At 35.4% G+C, this 18,427-nt stretch overlaps 1 protein-coding gene and 1 long non-coding RNA gene across 6 annotated transcripts in view; one reads left to right on the forward strand and one right to left on the reverse strand.

Moving 5' to 3' along the window:
* Positions 1–18,340, reverse strand: part of LOC126964968 (PHD finger protein 14) — a 35,103-nt gene extending 16,763 nt beyond the window's left edge. The window contains exons 1-13 of one of the 5 annotated variants that reach the window (XM_050808330.1): positions 18,121–18,340; positions 17,874–18,044; positions 17,529–17,665; positions 14,539–14,647; positions 13,882–14,010; positions 12,452–12,534; positions 10,567–10,721; positions 9,180–9,332; positions 6,366–6,481; positions 5,785–5,903; positions 4,113–4,298; positions 2,217–2,407; positions 657–706 (exon numbers count right to left, since the gene is read on the reverse strand). In XM_050808330.1, coding sequence (XP_050664287.1) covers positions 657–706; positions 2,217–2,407; positions 4,113–4,298; positions 5,785–5,903; positions 6,366–6,481; positions 9,180–9,332; positions 10,567–10,721; positions 12,452–12,534; positions 13,882–14,010; positions 14,539–14,647; positions 17,529–17,665; positions 17,874–18,044; positions 18,121–18,130 — 1,609 coding nt within the window. In that variant the 5' untranslated portion in view covers positions 18,131–18,340. Of the gene's footprint in view, positions 1–656; positions 764–2,216; positions 2,408–4,112; positions 4,299–5,784; positions 5,904–6,365; positions 6,482–9,179; positions 9,333–10,566; positions 10,722–12,451; positions 12,535–13,881; positions 14,011–14,538; positions 14,648–17,528; positions 17,666–17,873; positions 18,045–18,120 lie in introns of all 5 variants that reach the window. The other 4 variants (XM_050808327.1, XM_050808326.1, XM_050808331.1 and 1 more) reach the window with 4 other exon arrangements.
* Positions 1–18,427, forward strand: part of LOC126965172 (uncharacterized) — a 73,350-nt gene that overhangs the window by 35,669 nt on the left and 19,254 nt on the right. The window lies entirely within an intron of this gene.

Genomic DNA, 18,427 nt, shown 5'->3' on the forward strand with positions numbered 1-18,427 from the left:
CAGGTGTATGAAAGTAAAATTCATATCAAACCCGTTTCAAGTTACCTAGCTATCTATAAGACGCTTTACTGCCAATTACAGAAGGCGAACTAAAATCGTGTCTGGAGCAAGATTTTAACACTATTTTATGCTCAAAAATATCACTAATTTATCATTGAAAGTTTCCGTGAAAAAAAATGAAGTCACTTACAAGTGTAACAAATACCAAGAAATTTACAACATTAAGTAGGACGATCTAAATCAACTAAATACCTATTTTTATTTTTGTTGCGGACAATGTCAAGTGAAGCTTCTGTGTGAAGATTTCACCGCTGCAGTTATCAAATGCCGGACTATTGACGAGTCAAGTTTGTATTATCAAGCTCAGCGATTTTACAGTATTTACTCACAAGTAAGAGGTGAGTTATTTGCAAATTAAAGCAAGCAAGAACCCTACATTGGCAATCATGCAAATATTTTTGTGTTTACGTTAATTAATTAATAATACCTCTCTCCAACGCTCAATATCCAGGACTTAAGTCACTTTCACAATATTCAACAGGTTATTTATTGGCTATTATATCGATCTACCCTCTTTTTCAAAAAAATTACTGGCACAGAGATAAATATCCTGTTAATACCATTAATATACTGTTATTGCATACAAAACAACATACCTTCAAGCGACGTAGACAAGACTTTTCCTTGGCGAGCGTCCGGATTGTCGCTAAGAGGAAAACCAACGCCCATCTTAAGTGCAGCCGCGGTTGGTACAGACATAGACCTGCTTAACCAACCCAACCTCACATATACGAACTGTACTTGCGGTGCGAACAAACAATGGGATTACAAATGGCCGCTCATTGTGTATTAGCCTGAGATCTATAAAGCGTACTTAGACTGCACAGACTTTACTAACATAAAGATTGGCTGATTGTATGTAAGCTTAGCATAATCTGTGCTTTCGTTTTAATAGTCATTTGACAGATAAAATTATACTGAGCTTAAGCTAACACAGCCAAATACAAAAGTCAAGTTCGCGTTTTATCACAACGAGATAACTTTTACGTAAAGTCTGAGAAAAGTCTAACTAAGCTCTATAGATCTAAGTCTTAGACAGTATAGTTAATAATAAGCTATTATGTTATCAAAATATACCAGCAATACGTGCAAGTATAGACGGCAGTATTGTGTGAGCGAGAAGGAAATAGAGTAGACGCCATTTATAACCCCATTCTCCATTCGCGCGACTAGTAGTTGGTCATACGGATGGAATACTAGGCGTCAATAGTATCACATTCAAACATATACTATTTTTAATTTAAAAAAACTTCTTTCAGATCGGAAATTGAATAAGAATTTGGATTTTACTTTATAAACAGTCTCAAACTTGATTTATATGTATCTTATTGGAAGATGCAGTTTTAATTTCTTTTCCTTTTCTAATATACAAATACTACATCTATTATGAAACATTTGTATTAAGTTAACTATGGTAGCGGGTATGTAAGATTAACAAAAATTAAAAAAATCTATTAAAAAAAGGTTTTATATTTCAAATGTCTATTCTATTCGAGATAGCAAGAGTTACTTTAGTATTTAGAATTGCGTTTTCAGTAACAGCTAAAACTTCAGTAATGTCAAACACCAGCTGCCCACGGTGCTGGAACGATCTGTGCGCAAAGGAGGCATCTATAGTTTGTCATTATGCGGGTATTTAGACATAGGACTGGATTTAGTTTTTTTTTTTAAGTTTAAAATTTATATATGGTAATCCAAAATCCTCTAAATTTCCGTTTCTTAAGGAAATTTCTTGTAATCAAACTATTGAATCACATTCCTTCAAACAAAATGCGCGTAATAAAGCAGGGATAGAAGTGCACACTTACCAACCACCTTTGCCCACGGACTCGTTTGCCTACAAAGTCAGCCTTTTAAACAACTGGCCGCGGGTTCCATTCCCGCTATGAACATTTTTATCTGTCTAGAATGTATGCCACATTAGTAGTCGAGTATATTTCGGCTAGTTACTAAAGAATTTACACGCGATGATGATTGCGAATACAATGATTCAATTCACGGCCTGTATGCCTAGAAGTGTAAGCGAGCGCGCGAAATCGGCAATACCACTCGCACATTTTATGTAGCTCGGATCTATCGTTTACTACGACGCCATTTTCATAGCTGATTAGTCCAAATATATATAGATTTGAAAAAAAAATACATTACATACGCACCGTTTCTGTAGTTGCTGCGGTGTAACTTTGGGCGTGGATCGATGCATCACAGGAGGTAGTAGAGGCGTGTTCATCAATATGGCAGGAGCTGTTTTCTTCGGGCACAATACAATTATTGCGTCGTACAACTTCTTCAGAAATTGCTTGTTTGATTCTAGGTCAGCTAGCCCAGCCGTGTTAGCATTTGATGCCTTGAAAGATAAAATTGAGAAGAATAATTTTATAATAATAGCGGACCCGACTGACATAATCCTCTACACACATCATAAATTTTAAAAATCGGTCCAGCCTTTAGGAGGAGTTCACTAACATACACATGAGCAGAAGAATTATATTATATTAACGGAATTGAGAGTCTAAACCGAAAATAAAATCTCAAATTCACTGGAACACACAAAAATCATCAAAATCGGTCCAGCCGTTTAGGAGTTTAGTTACAACACGCACAAAAGAAATATATATATTACTAGCTGACCCAGCAAACGTTCTATTGCCGATATTAAAATCGCGATACAAAAGTAACTGTTGATCGAAGATGGGTGAAAATTTGAAGTTGTATGTATATTTTAATGCTGACTAATAATCAAACTAAAAAAAAAATGTCAAAATAATTAAAAAAAAAAATCGTGTGGACCACCCTTAACATTTAGGGGGATGAAAAATAGATGTTGTCCGATTCTCAGACTTACCCAATATGCACTCGAAATTTCATGAGAATCGGTCAAGCCGTTTCGGATGAGTTCAAAGTTTAACACCATGACACTAGAATTGTATATATTAGAAGATGTAATAAGAACGTCGAGCCAAGAAACGAGTACGAAGATGATTCGGAAATTGAAAAAAGACGTTTCATTGGTTTTTGTTAATCCTCTTTCTTAGTTTCAAGCAATGACGTTCAAAAACAAAGTGTGCTTTAAGACAATGTAAGCACTCTTTACTCCTTAGTCGTGTGTCACTGTCCGAATCAAATCTGAACTGAATAGATGTTTTACATTGCTGCTTGTTGAACAAGATTATTTTAAACAACTGGAAAAAATGCGGCAATGTATACATATAGCAGTCAAAGCTTACTATCGAGTAATTTGAGGCATGTTCCTTAATTCGGCTTTATTTTTATGCGACGCGATTTGTCTATATGTATAGAAACTTTTTAAGTTCAAGGGACAATTAAATGCGAACACCGGAAAATATATCCTACTGATATTGTAAATGTGAAAGTTTGTATGTCTGGATGTATGTTTGAACTTCTTTAACGCAAAAACTACTGTATAGATTTTGATGAAATATTACAATAATATAGTTTACACACCAGAATAACACACAGGCTATAATTAATAAATTTTTTTTGTTGCTATATTATATTAACCCGAAACATTCAAATTCAAATATTTTTATTCAAAATAGGATGTGAAATCTCTTATTGAAAGTCAAAAAATCTACCACCCATTCCAAAATGAATGCCTCAGGCCTGAGAAGAATGGGCGCAACAAACTAAGCGGGCTTTTTTTCCATCAAAAATATGTTTTACAATTAAAGTAACATTATAAAGTAACATTGTACAATTAAACTTATTATTTAATAGCCTGAGGGCGGTCGCTCCATTCCCAATCTGTGGTATCATCAAGAAAGTCATTTATGTTATAGTAACCTTTACCACACACACTTTTTTAACAATTCTTTAAAGGACTTTTTCGTGGTCGTGGTTGTCGGCTTAAATAGTAAGTCTGAGAATAAACGGTCGAACACTTAATATAATTTATATGACATAAATGCCGGGTCAGCTAGTCTCACATATAAACTGGATTTCAATATTTTCCCATCCCTGGTATAAAATCAAACTTCATCGCGCGACAGTTAACTAGGTTCTGTTAATATTATTTCATCTCTATTTTATACCTCATCGTAGTCGGACCTCAGTTTGTCATCTCCGGCCAACAGTTTGTCATTCTCCGCCGTGAGCCGCTCGAGCGAGCGCCGCAGTGACGTCACGCGGGTGTTCCTCTCCAGGTAGTAGCCGACGAACTCGACCGAGAACGCGGGCGGCACGTGCCAGCGACGAGACACGTCGCGCAGTGCTGCCATCTACATCATCAACAACAAGTTAATACTGTTCAAGAATATATGAGACTAATAAACCGTAACGTATGGAATGTTATTAAATAAATAAAATTGTGGTAACAAATAATTTAATAATTAGGAATATCACTTTAAAAATATCAAATTGTTTATACATATTTGAAAGAGCGACATCTCACGTCAATTTCCTAATATACAAATATTAAGTTTGAGCAGGTTATCTAACTGTAAAGTAGATCCTGTAGATGGAGCCACGACATACCAAAATTTACGATCCGAGTTTATTTCTGAAATACCGAGCAAAGTAACGGAACACACTCACAGTTTGTAACGAATTCGGATGGATGAACATGTTCAGACGGTTCGACTGATATCGATTTTATGTAATACTTCACATTCCATCATTTTTACTACAAATATAACGATGAGAAATAAGATAATAATATTTATTTATTCTCGGAAAAAATAAAATGATTTTTGACTAGATTTCGAAGACTTAAATTATAATCGAAATTTCTGGAAAAATCAGCTCCAAATATCAAACGATTAATAAGTGCACATCCGAGCGAGCGTGCCACAATAGAATTATAGGCGTTTTTGCCTTTCTATCCTCTCCATTTACAATATTGTAAATTATATTAAAAAGTGCGCAAGAAAAGAATGAAAGGAGTTTCTTGCGTCGCTTCTTCTCTCTCAGAGCGCCATTTGTTTCCGAAGCGGTAGTAGTATCTGGTATATTAGAAATGAAATCAATAAAGAATTCTAAAGGAATCAATTTCGAGATAATAAAAGCCTTTTATGCATTTTTTATAAGATAGAACCTTCCCAACCCTTAAAACTGTAAGAGCGTTTTCAATTTATGCGTTTCTTGACGGCCTGCTGCGGTGCAAAAGCGGTGTGTTAGTCATACTGCGCACGGACGATCGTTTTTTTTTTTTCATAAAAATCGCGCTGTGCGGCAACAGCGCAGCGCCGATTCTGCGCGCGTTCCACAACAAAACGGCAACGTCGCAAGCACCCACGTGTTCATGTTGGTGTTGAATAGTGCGATGAATAGACTTCACAGCTAATTTCATTAAATTTTGATGTCGCTTTCAATTTAAGCGTTTGGTGTCAACCACCGTACTACAGGGGGCCGGCAGCGGGATATTACTAGCAGCACGGTAAACATACCACAGCGGCCCGACACGAAACGTCTAAATTGAAAGCGCCCAACATTTTAAGGATAGGTCACAACACTATTTTAATAGGGAACGGTCTATTATAATAATAAACTTGTAATGAGAGTAGTATTGGGGGTGAGGAGGCACCCCCTCCCTCCTCTTCCCCCCCCCCCCTCGTGCTAAGGGATACTAAGTTATAACCTAGAAAGTTTCAAATCTTTTATGACCTACTTTTGCGATTTTGTTGACAGTCTGTTCGATCTGTTCAAATAACGAGCCAATCAACTAAAATCGAACCGTGTGATCAAGTTATTAAGTACTATAGTTACCTGAGCATCTTGAAACTCCAGTGCATGAGTATCGATACCCATACACTCTGCTTTGCGTTGGAACTTCCTCATTGCGGACGCACTGCTGTACAGCATCCGGGCCATTTTCTGTGTCGGTACTGAACATATAATGCTATTTTAATTACTTAATTTTTGTAACACAAAACAAATAATAATCTCGTAAACCTTGCGGTCCCTTTAAAAGGAACACATAAACACAGTCATGAAGACCGAGACATTTGAAATTGCAAGTTGCAACTAACGCCGACGGTTAAAGGGACCAAAACTTTGGCAACATTCAATTTCAACTGGCGCCTAGTAAGAAAAAAGATATTTTGTCGATGACTTTGGTGATTTCACTTCGTGAATAGAGGGCTTAAATAAAAAAAAAATTGTCAGCTGTCTTTGCAATCTTTGCAATCAAATCTTTGCAATTTCGTCATCCAAGATGGCGCCGCACACGACGTCAAGATAAAATAAATCTCAAATAATATTGATTATCTTTAGGTTTATCACTTTAATTATGCATAATAATTAAACTTAAATTATGAATGTAAAAGAGAATGGTTATAAATAAATACCCCATGGAGGATTTCTGTTTTCTTTCTGCTGGGCATATTTCCTCCTGTACTTTACGAGTTTTCTCTGTATTCTGATACGCGCGTCTGTGCTCAATTTATTCTGTAGCTCTATTTTTCTGCAATAAAACAAATTAGTAAGTTATCGTCAATGAAAGTACTAAGAAGCCTAGTGAAACTCTCTAAGAAAAAAGCGATTCACTCGCTTGTATGAAATGTGCAGTCATTGATAGATTGACTGATGACGGGTATAATCTTGTAAAAAATGGAGATAGCCGAAATCCACTACGTTTTTAGCAACAAACCTAGCCGGATTATACTTCGTCGCCATATTATTGTAATAATTATTTCAAACTTATGTCAAATCACTGCACTGCACGTTTCATACTAAACTAAATTTCAATTTTTTCTTAGGCAGTCCCGCCACTTATTATGTACCTAGTATTTATATATTCTTTGGTCCAAAGTTTACTTTTTATATTACATTCAAATAAGATTAGTATAGGCTAAATCGCGTTATAAATTTGGAAATAGAAATTGAAAGTGAATTTGATAAATACTTCTCCGAAATCCCGATTATCACGACCAAAGACCTTAACTCTTCACCAAAAGCAGCACATGATATGCTTAAATTACACGTACCAGTATCTTCCACTGATTTGAAATTTAAGTATGTTACAGGAAGCGATGTAATAAAAATCTTTAAATTAATGAACCTAAAAAATACAAAAGACCTATGGGGCCATCCGACTAATATTGTAAAATACATACTTGACATTATAGCACCTGAATTAGCAATAATATTTAATGAATGCATAGATGAGGGTGTGTTCCCTAACCTCATGAAATACAGCAAAGTTATACCTTTGTTTAAATCGGGCAGTTCTTTTGACCCTGCTAATTTCAGACCTATTTCAGTGCTGCCTGTTATTAGTAAAAAAAATTTAAAAACTTTTGCTTCAACAACTACAAATGCATTTTTGTAAATGCATGTTTCACTAGGGGCTTATCAACAATTAATGCGGGTACTAGACTCATTGAGCACATCTTTGACGCCTGGGAAGAGTCACAGGATGCATTGGGCATTTTTTGTGATTTGTCCAAAGCATTTGACTGCGTCCACCATGAAACTTTACTCCTAAAACTAAAGCATTATGGAGTGAAAAATAGAGCCCTAAATCTGTTAAAATCATATTTAAGCGAAAGAGTTCAGATAATCGATGTAAATGGCAAACGGTCTTCGGGTAAACCTGTGGGATTAGGTGTTCCACAGGGATCTTTTCTCGGTCCTTTCTTGTTTCTTATATATATTAACGATCTACCGTTTGTGGTAGATGATAGCCATGAGATTGTATTGTTTGCTGATGATACTTCACTTATTTTTAAAGTGAAGCGACGTCCAGATATTGATGACGAGGTAAACAATGCACTCTCAAAGATAGTGCGTTGGTTTGAGACGAATAATCTGCACTTAAACAGTAAAAAACAAAGTGTTTACGATTCATTACACCAAAGACAGCGGAGGCACAAACCAACGTACTTATAAATGACCAGAGATTGGAACATGTGGACAATACGGTCTTCTTGGGTATCACATTAGATAATCTAGCAGATAGACTCAGCTCTGCGGCATATGCAGTTAGAAAGATTAGAGAGTACACGAATGTTGCGACCGCTAGATTAGTGTACTTCAGTTATTTTCACAGCATCATGACGTACGGTATTTTACTATGGGGTCATGCTGCTGACATTGATATAGTGTTTGCTCTGCAAAAGAGAGCTGTTCGTGCTATATATCAGCTTGGTTATAGACAGTCTCTCAAAGAAAACTTTAAAGAAATAAATATTATGACTGTTCATTGTCAATACATTTATGAAATTTTAATATACGTTCACAAAAACCGTCACCTTTTTGCACTTAATAGTGATTTTCATTATTATAACACTAGAAATAAGGGATTGCTTGTAACTAATTCTCGTAGGCTTCATAAGATACATAATGTATACACTTCTATAATAAAGTCCCAGCCACTGTTAAGGCATTATCTATAAATAAATTTAATACACTTCTATAATAAAGTCCCAGCCACTGTTAAGGCATTATCTATAAATAAATTTAAATGTTTTATAAAAAAAATGGCTCTGTCCTAAATCCTATTACTCCACTGCTGAATATCTAAATGATCGGACAGCCTGGACTAGATTATGATTTCTTTATAGCGATAGAAATGACTGTACACTGTACATTGTATATTTTTATTGAAAAGAGCGCAAAAAAAGAATGCTGGGGGAGTTTCTTGCGCCGTTTCTTCTCTCTCAGAGCGCCATTTGTTTCCGAAGCGGTAGTAGTATCTAGTAGTTATTAGAAATGACATCAAAAAGAATTCTAAAGGAATCAATTTTGAGAAAATAAATGCCTTTTTATGCCAAATCATCAACAATCGAGTCATCTCCGATCGGCTTGATTATTCGGCGTTGCATAGAGATGTAGGTTATCTCTGCATCTTTTACCGCATTTATCACAAGGAGTGCTCAGATAAGTTAGTCGGGTTGATTCCAGCGGCCGAATTCCACCGCCGGAAATTACGTCAAATTCCAAAATCCCGCACATGAAGTTTCTTGCCTCATGTACCATCAAGTTTATACTATACATATATGTCAAAGGCCAACAACACACCACATGGTTCTTGGTATTGCTGGCAGACATATAACTGATGTCCTAGGGTGATGGTGAGTTTTTACTTTTCCATCAGATGAATAATGTAATGTAGAAAAAATTTAGAAAATAAATTTCTCATCAAATTGTTAACCACTTACCTATTTTCCGTTCTCAATTGTAGTGCTAACCAATTCCTTTTCCTCTTCTTCACCAAAGTCTTGTCGGAATGGAGCCGACAATGGGCGTAGAATGGATCAGCCTGTTCTACTTCCTCCGAATGTGCTTCAGCTAAGAGCCCTTCGCGTTGACCACTGGAATATCGTTTTTCATATATTATTTCCCACTTGCGTCAAATTTCCCCTTTCAAATTCTCCTACTCTAGGTAATATTAACCTACCCCTTTTCATGGATGTGCACCCAGGTCCAACCTTTCTAACACTTTGTTTACCCATAATAGTGTCTATAATTATTAGCTAGATATTCCAAATATTGTTTGTAATGAGGGTACTTTAATATTTATTTTTATAACTCCAACAACAACTCCTGTTAACAAATTGTCTGCTTTTCTAAATAAGTCAATGTTTTTTTTTCTTTGTTAAAAATACTTGAGTTTCACTAAAGAAATTCCAATATTGAGTATAAACACACTAAAGTATTTAACCAAAATAGCTCTTAGTTTATGCAATCAATCTGCTGTCATTCATCATCTGTACATGACCAAGCCAACTTCGATTGATTTTATGCATAAATCTTTAAGGTGTGATCCCATTAAATATATCACAGTGTAATTCTCAAGAAAACTTTAAACATAATGAAAAACATTACAGAAGTTTTCTTATTAGAGCATGCAAACTTTATAATGAAGTTAGTAATGAATACTGTAGTGTATTGACATCTAGTATGAACTGAGTATGTGTTAACAATTATTAGCGACTATATACGATTAAACGTTTTTTTTTGTTTGTGAAAACTTCTAAATAACTTCCTGTTTTATAATAGATTAATTCATGAACATGTAGGTACCTAACTGTAAGTTTTGATGATGTAATGGTTACCTCCATCAAAAGTTTGAAATGAAATGAAAAGATTTATTTGTATGAATCGTGGTAACATAGTTTTAAACAATTAATTGGTGTACAGCACAATTCGCCAATATATCGGCATACAAATATTTGATTGTCAATATTGGAATTTTTATATTTATTCGTCACTAATAAACATTACATAGTTTTAATTATATTATAATATTAAATAAACATTAGTTTGTAGGTACCTCTCAAAAAATTACATTTAATACTATTATTTTTGGCTAAAGAATTACTTTTAAACTATAAAAGCATTTATCTATTAGCCATAATTTAAATTTTTTATGCATTAATTATAGACCGGTAAGCGTTAACAGATGGTGCTTTTTTGAATAATGGTCTACACGATTCTAGAGGACTGACATTGCATAAAGCTCTTATACATTTTTTTTGTGCCAGAAAAACATTTGAAATATTAATGGAGTTTCCCCATAGTAAAAGGACATTTAGATTACCATACCACGTGACATGGAAGAATGTCTTGCAGAGTCCAGCATCACATCCGACACAGACGCCCGTACGAGCCAGGGTACTATCGATACACACGGCGCAGCTACGCGCTCCCCAGCGGGAGTACGCCATCTCGAACAAAGTCACCCCGGACAATCGCTCCACCTTAAAATTAAATATATTATGATATTTTTTTCTAAATTTGTATATTTTCTAGCAGGGGCGTACACACTATATAGGCAGTGCCTACCTCGTTAAGAACCTACATAAATAATATAATCTCTTTGTCTAGTATCCTTTTCATGACGTCGTATTTTCTATTTTTTTTTTCTTCTTCTCTTAGTGCTAAATTTTTATAACCAAAGTTTTATTGAGCTAATCATTAAATTTAATCTTACTCTAGACACTAAATACCTAATCTAGGGACTGCCTCCCTAGATTGCGTTATTCGATATACAACTTCAATATTTAAACCTCAAAACTTTGTACTGTCGGACTAAAACGCAACTACGACTAGTTAGATCTACAGTGCTTATATTTCTAGAAAACCTATGCAAGCCCCTGCTTTCTAGGGACAACTGTCTTAATAATATTATTATATAATAATATTGACACACTTTTTACACAAATTATCTTGCCCCAAGTTAAGCATATATAGCCTATGTTATAGGTTACAAGACAATGATATATTTAATACAATATACTTACATAAACATACATAAATACATTTAAGCATCCATAACTCGGAAACAAACATCCATATTCATCATATAAATGCTTTCACCTACCGGGATTCGAACCCGGCACCTCTAGCTTAGTAGGTAGGATCGCTAACCACTCGGCTATACAGGTCGTATATTGGCTTTACGAACCTACCTGTGAGACTGGTAGACAAGAGCTGCTAATGTGGTACGCGATCATAGTACGACACAACATGCTACGCTTGTCCGACGGCACCGCTCACCGTAAATTCAGCTCAACAGTCATAGATGTTAGAAGACCCAACTTCAGATTGGTACAATAGTAGACTGTCTCGCTACCCCAATGGTTAAATTACAGCCCTTGTAGACATTAGTAATGCCTAGTGTGTATGATATGATATGGAATAATTTACTAAGAACACCCAGTAGGTAGATGGCTTCGCTGCAAAGCAGCCTCTGCATTAGAGAACTGACAAGATATCAGATTATAATCTATATAGTTTTGACATATTATAATAGTGATGTGAAATGTCAATTTATTCTCGAAAAAAATATAATCAAATCTATTAGTTTTTGTTGCAAGTAGTACCTGATTAAAAAGGTTTACTTTAATTCGTTGTCCAATACTAAGCGCATCAACTACGCGTTCAACCACTGACGTTATAGGTAAAATTGGCCCCCCGATATATTTACAAAGGCGTATAACGAACTCACGTGTGTGACTGTTTAGAACAGTTCTCTGCGTACGTTCGGAAATATCAACGAAATCCACAACAAAAGGCGTAAACAGTATCAATATCAGAAATCCAAAGCCATGTCAAATTATATCACAATCGCAGTGCACTCACAATTTGTACTTTTCGAAGCAACGACTTTGCATTGAGCATTGACGCGAGTTTGCCGAAGGTTGTAGTTGTGCTGGCCAGCGATCCTATGTGACACGATCGTATTAGATTTCATTTTTAAAAAAATTGATTTTCGAAAAACAAATGCAGTGTTTTGTGGTAAATAAGTACACCAATAATTAGAATCTTATAAAAATAAATGTTCGCGGGACCCTAATATAGTTTAGAAATCAATGTAATAAATAAATTTCGTAAGTGGACAAACGTCAAAACGGCCATCATAGCGTGCCGCTAGTATAAGAATGATTGCTAATGATAAGGAATGATTAATATAAGTATAATGAATTACCTCAGAAAATGCCACTCCCGGCACATACAAGGCACACACAAGGTGCACCCATGCACCAACTTCAGTTTCTTTAAAAATGCCACCTGAAAAATTTGTAATGTCTAGTGTTACTAAGCCTCAAACAGCTGGTAAAAATATAATAGGTAGTCTTTTATGCAACCGTTGTATAATGACGGTCAAAAAATACGAGTGGCGTGGGTTGCCTGAATGAATGACGCCGCGAGCGATTTTTGACCTAGCTATATAACGTCAATCAATATTTTTACTACTACTAGGTAATTAATTAAATAAAATAAAATTTAAACAAATAAATAAATATATAAATAAGTATCACAAGTATTCGAGATGCCGCTTAAATGGGCGGGAAATGTATTGTTTAAAGGCATAAAAGGCATTTATTTTCTCAAAATTGATTCCTTTAGAAATCTTTTTGATGTCATTTCTAATATATACTAGATACTACTACCGCTTCGGAGACAAATGGCGCTCTAAAAGCGAAGAAGCGGCGCAAGAAACTCTCCCAGCATTCTTTTTTTCCGCTCTTATTAATGAAATATACAAATACCTTGGCAAATTGTAATAAACAGTTATTTTTCTTAAGTTGACATTTAAATGTTTTGTCTAATGAATTAGACATGAAAATATTATGTGTTATATAGTATGTGATGTGTGACCAGTGGGAGGCTCCTTTGCACAGGAAGCCGGCTAGATTATGGGTACCAAAAAGCGCCTATTTCTGCCGTGAAGCAGTAATGTGTAAACATTACTGTGTTTCGGTCGGAAGGGCGCCGTAGCTGAAATTACTGTGCAAATGAGACTCAACATCTTATGCCTCAAGGTGACGAGCGCAATTGTAGTGCCACTTAGAATTTTAGGGTTTTTCAAGAAACCTGAGTGGCACTGCGTTGTAATGGGTATGGTGTATCAATTACCATCAGCTGAACGTCCAGTTCGTCTCGTACCCTATTTACATAATAAAATTAGTATGTGCTACATATTACCTAATATCTCTATGAACCTAACATATCTAGATTTAGTTGTCTGTGGCACCAGAACAACTGTGTTTTTTTGTTTTTTTTTTTACCATAGTATAATAAACAATGCTTTTTAGGCCATAGAGTATTGACATTTTCAAAGACTCAATAAAGGATGTACTTATATTCCATTCTATTCGTTCTAGTGGCTTCTGTGGAAGGGGCACCACAACTAGCCAATGTCACGTTTCAGTAGACCACCAAGCTTAGAGTGTGTCATTTGATCGGTGTTAACGAATTTACAAGTGATTATAGTAATGACCGGTGCAGAATCAAAACTATGTACTTATATTACTGATTGTGGCTGTATAAATGACAGTTAAAGTAGTGGAGTAGAAAAAACATAAAAGCCCCGTGACTGGAATCTGAATCTTCTAAATTGTATGTAAAAATTACCTTTATTTGGGCATAGTTCACAACTGGGATCTGTGACACCAGCTTTGCAAGCTTCACAGAACCACGGCTCGGTGGATGCTGAGCTGACGGTACTAGATTCGCTTGTGACATCTGACACTCCATAGCAACCTTAAATTAATTTATAATAATTATTGATAAATGATAACACTAATTACTTGGATTAAAGCACTTATTATTTAATTTTAACAATTATTTACACCAAACCGAGGAAAACATTTAATGTAGTTTTTCCAGGTCCTTCAAGAAAACTGTACTGTAAATGTGTCTTTTCTTTCTATAAAATAAAAATATATATTTCCTGTAATAATTATATATTAATATAAAACCTTAGATAATTTATACATCTAGATATAGTCTCTTGTTGTTAGACAACCAAAAAAAACAGGCCAGGAATATTAATTTTGTGTGCGTAACAAGCTACGTCCTACACTCGCGATTTATAACACACTTTGTGTTATTGTGTGTGAGGTGCTCAAAATAGAGGTTAGTTCTAAATTCTATTTTTTCAACATTTTCACAGCTTACATAGTCTATCTAGATGTATAAATGATCTTAGTATAAAATATATTAAATGATATGTGGTTTGGAATGTTATTCTGGAATCCAATTCACTGTAATGGAAATATAAATTATTACCTTCATGTACTGTGACACCACAACCATCACATTCTACAATTTCATTGAAATCATCACTTCTTGAACCAAGACAGCCCGCACATATCAACACATTGGCTAGATCTGGAAACTATCGGAACCAATTACACACTCAACTACAACTAAAGATTTTTTTAATAAATACTTCAAACACTGTATTATATATATTTTATTTAACTGATAATAGTTATGTTGAGAGACAGCCAGGAGAAATGGAGCAAAATTTGAAAATAAGGGATGAGACGAGCAGGGCGTTCAACTGATGGTAATTGATACGACCCGCCCATTACAATGTAGTACCACTCAGGCTTCTTGAAAAACCCAAAAATTCTGAGCTGCACTACAATTGCACTCGTCACCTAGAGACATAAGATGTTAAGTCTCATTTGCCCAGTAATTTCACAAACTACGGCGCCCTTCAGACCGGAACACAATAACGCTAATGCATTACTGAGTCACCCATAATCTAGACGGATCCTGTGCAAAGGAGCCTCGCACTGGTAATCGTTACTAATTGGTAACCAAGAGGTTGCACACGGAGCCAGAAGAGACCTTAAACAAGATGGGAGGATTTTTTTTTATGGAATAGAAGGACAAACGAGCGTACGGGTCACCTGTTGTTAAGTGATCACCGCCGCCCACACTCTCTTGCAACACCAGAGGAATCACAGGAGCGTTGCCGGCCTTTAAGGAAGGTGTACGCGCTTTTTTTGAAGGTACCCATGTCGTATCGTGCCGGAAACACCGCACAAGGAAGTTCATTCCACAGCTTTGTAGTACGTGGAAGAAAGCTCCTTGTAAACCGCACTGTGGAGGACTGCCACACATCCAGATGGTGGGGATGATATCCTAACTTGTGGCGTGTCGTGCGAAGGTGGAATTCGGCGGCAGGTATCAGGTTAAACAGCTCTTCGGAACACTCCCCGTGATAAATGCGGTAGAAGACACACAATGAAGCGACGTCTATATGCAACGCCAAGTGATCCAGCCGTTCACAGAGTACTGGGTCCCCGACAATTCGAGCTGCTCTAAACTTGATGGATGAACTCAAACTCAAGGCGGGCCTAAACTGGAGAATGGGACTCATGACAGACCCCAATAGAAAGAGCTAGAGGAGGCCTTTTTGTGAAGCGTCACACTAAGTTAAGAGAAACACTCTGTTAAATTTCCGCGTGAGCAACTGTCTGTCAAGCCGTATTATTTTATGTGTATTAATATATTGCTTATAATTAGGATGATTTGAGTGAATTTATCTGAAAGCTATTGAAACAAGCTATAAGACAATGCAAAATAAACCATCTTATAAACAAAATAAGGCTCAGAACTTTGTCAAGGCGTTGTGTGCCGTACACCACTCTCAATTTTGATTTATCTGAAAAATCTAGTGTGTTGGGGCACTTGCCTATTTCGGTAGATCAACCATCAAGTGCCAAGTATACCAAAAACACTTTAACATTTGCACCCATGCCATAATTGTCACATGTAATAGAACAATAAAAAAAACCTGTAAAATACTAATGTAAATACTAGTTCCTTAAATAAATAAAAAAAAAATAAAAAAAAAAACATTAGTTAGATACTTATATATAGGAGTAGGTACTAGTACTCCTAACCAAGCCACAATAATGTGTTGCGGGGTGTACGGCTAATGTTGCCAACCTAACTCCTTCATTAAATCCTTATGTAGAATGAAATGCTATTGAGAGTCTCAACTTGTAGACAATATTAAATTTTTAGTGGCCTTGTTTTTAGATAGGTGTGTTTTAAGTAAATATTTATCTTTACTATACACATTTAAGTTACAAATGTGGGTAAGCCTAGCATGGCTATTGATTAAGGACAATAAAGTCCACACAATATATAAAATATATATATATATATAATATTATAACTAGAATCTTATTCAGAGTCCAAATGTTGTGAGTAATTCAAACCTCTACATGAGGTGAAACATGGGTCAAATTGATTGAAGACAAATCATAGAGGAATATTAACACAAGAAGGAGCACAACATTTGAGTAATAATGGATTTCCGCAAAATAGCACCTAATTCAATAAGTTTTCTTATTCAAAGAGATTTAATGGAAACATGGTATCTTATAATGATTCCAATAAGCACAGTATGTTATTAACATAATCAAATCAAATCAAAGTCAGTTTATTCACGTAGGTCACGGAAATGACACTTATGAATGTCAAAAAAAAATCTACCGCTACTTCGTAAAGGGTTGAGCTAATGAGAAGGAGTAGAAAGAAACTCATTGCCACTCTTTTACATCAAGATTACATTTAAGTACATCAATTTACAAATCATTTCAAATTACAATATAATATGTAAAATTGCCTTACATGAGTAAATGTAAATTAATACAAAAGTTATTGAGTACAGTAGCTGCATCATCCACATACACCTTACCCTAAATAAATAAAGGTATTCTGTGAGCATTTTATAAGCGATTATAAATAAATAAATATGTATATATCCATACATATATATACACACATTAACTTTTAAGAATATGAAACCGAGTCTCCGGCAGGATCAGGATCATCCTGCCACCACAAGCAGCGCCCGTTCACAAGCATGACACATGAGCCAGCCATATTTTAGGGAAGGGGTCGACCCGTCCCATGTCGCCGCCACAAGCAGTGACATTTAAGCACATAATAATAATAAAAGGGCTTGAAACCAGGGTGTTTCAAGTTGCCAGACAAGATACCCCGTGGGCGCTTGCACACACTAGCATCTCAATGGGGGTAATAGTAAATTTCGAAGTTCTAAGATGGCTCTCTCATTCCAAAATGCTATGAGGCTAGGGAAGATCACAACTGAATCTTTAATCCAACAAAATGGCGACACCTTAATCTTTCATTCCCAGCAATATTCACCTCACAGTATAACAACAAGTATTTTAGCATCAATTATATGCAACCTAGAACTAATATTGGCTACATAATTTAGTATAACATACCTTAAACTCTTGATTTTTAGCCTTTTCAAGAAGATCAGCAACAGAAATTTCTCCACCCATTTTTGTAGTATTTTTGTAACCACTTTCAATATCTGAACCTGATTGCTCATCTGAGCTTTCACTCTTTGAATCATCCTCTAAAAAAAATTTTTTTTTTTAACCCGTAGGCCTCACTTTTAACTTGTAATAGCTTGCATAAAAAATAACTGCTGTTTAATGTTGAATGCTCAAATAAGAAATACATTTATGAGAGATTACAATTCAGAGAATTGGAGTTATAATTATAACTGGAAGTGAAAAAGACAAATATTACCAAAAAATAGGTAAATTATTTAATACACTTACTTTTGCCATCATCATCAGAGTTTATAGAATAATCATCACTTTCTTCGGGGTGGTCTTCAATACGAAAATCGGAATCGTCAGAGCTCTCGCCTTCTCCAAGATCGAAGTCTAATAATGATTGCGCTTGCGGTTCAACCGGCTTAACTTTACGTTTAGCAGTACCTCTGCCTTCTAAAAAATTTTAAATAATCTATTAAAAGGATGTATGAAAATTGGAAGCCGGTAAATCGTCTTCTATGATACTTACGATTACTCATCTTGGATATTTATCATACGGAGAAGAAATATCTAATTCAAAAAGTTTCAGATAAATCACAATATTTATTTAAAAAGTAATAAATAATGATATTACACTTCAAATATAACACAATATTTTATTTTTCATAATATATTTTGTAAAAGTTATAAACAATATTGACAGTCCAAGGCCATAGCAGCCTAGCGAAACGCTGAAAAAAGGGAACCAGAACCACTCGATTGTATGAAACGTGCAGTCACTCATCACTGATAGATTGACACATGACGGCTATAATCTTGTTAAAACACTGACCTCT

The sequence above is a fragment of the Leptidea sinapis genome, chromosome 6 (assembly GCF_905404315.1).
Source record: "Leptidea sinapis chromosome 6, ilLepSina1.1, whole genome shotgun sequence".
Lineage (NCBI taxonomy): Eukaryota > Metazoa > Arthropoda > Insecta > Lepidoptera > Pieridae > Leptidea > Leptidea sinapis.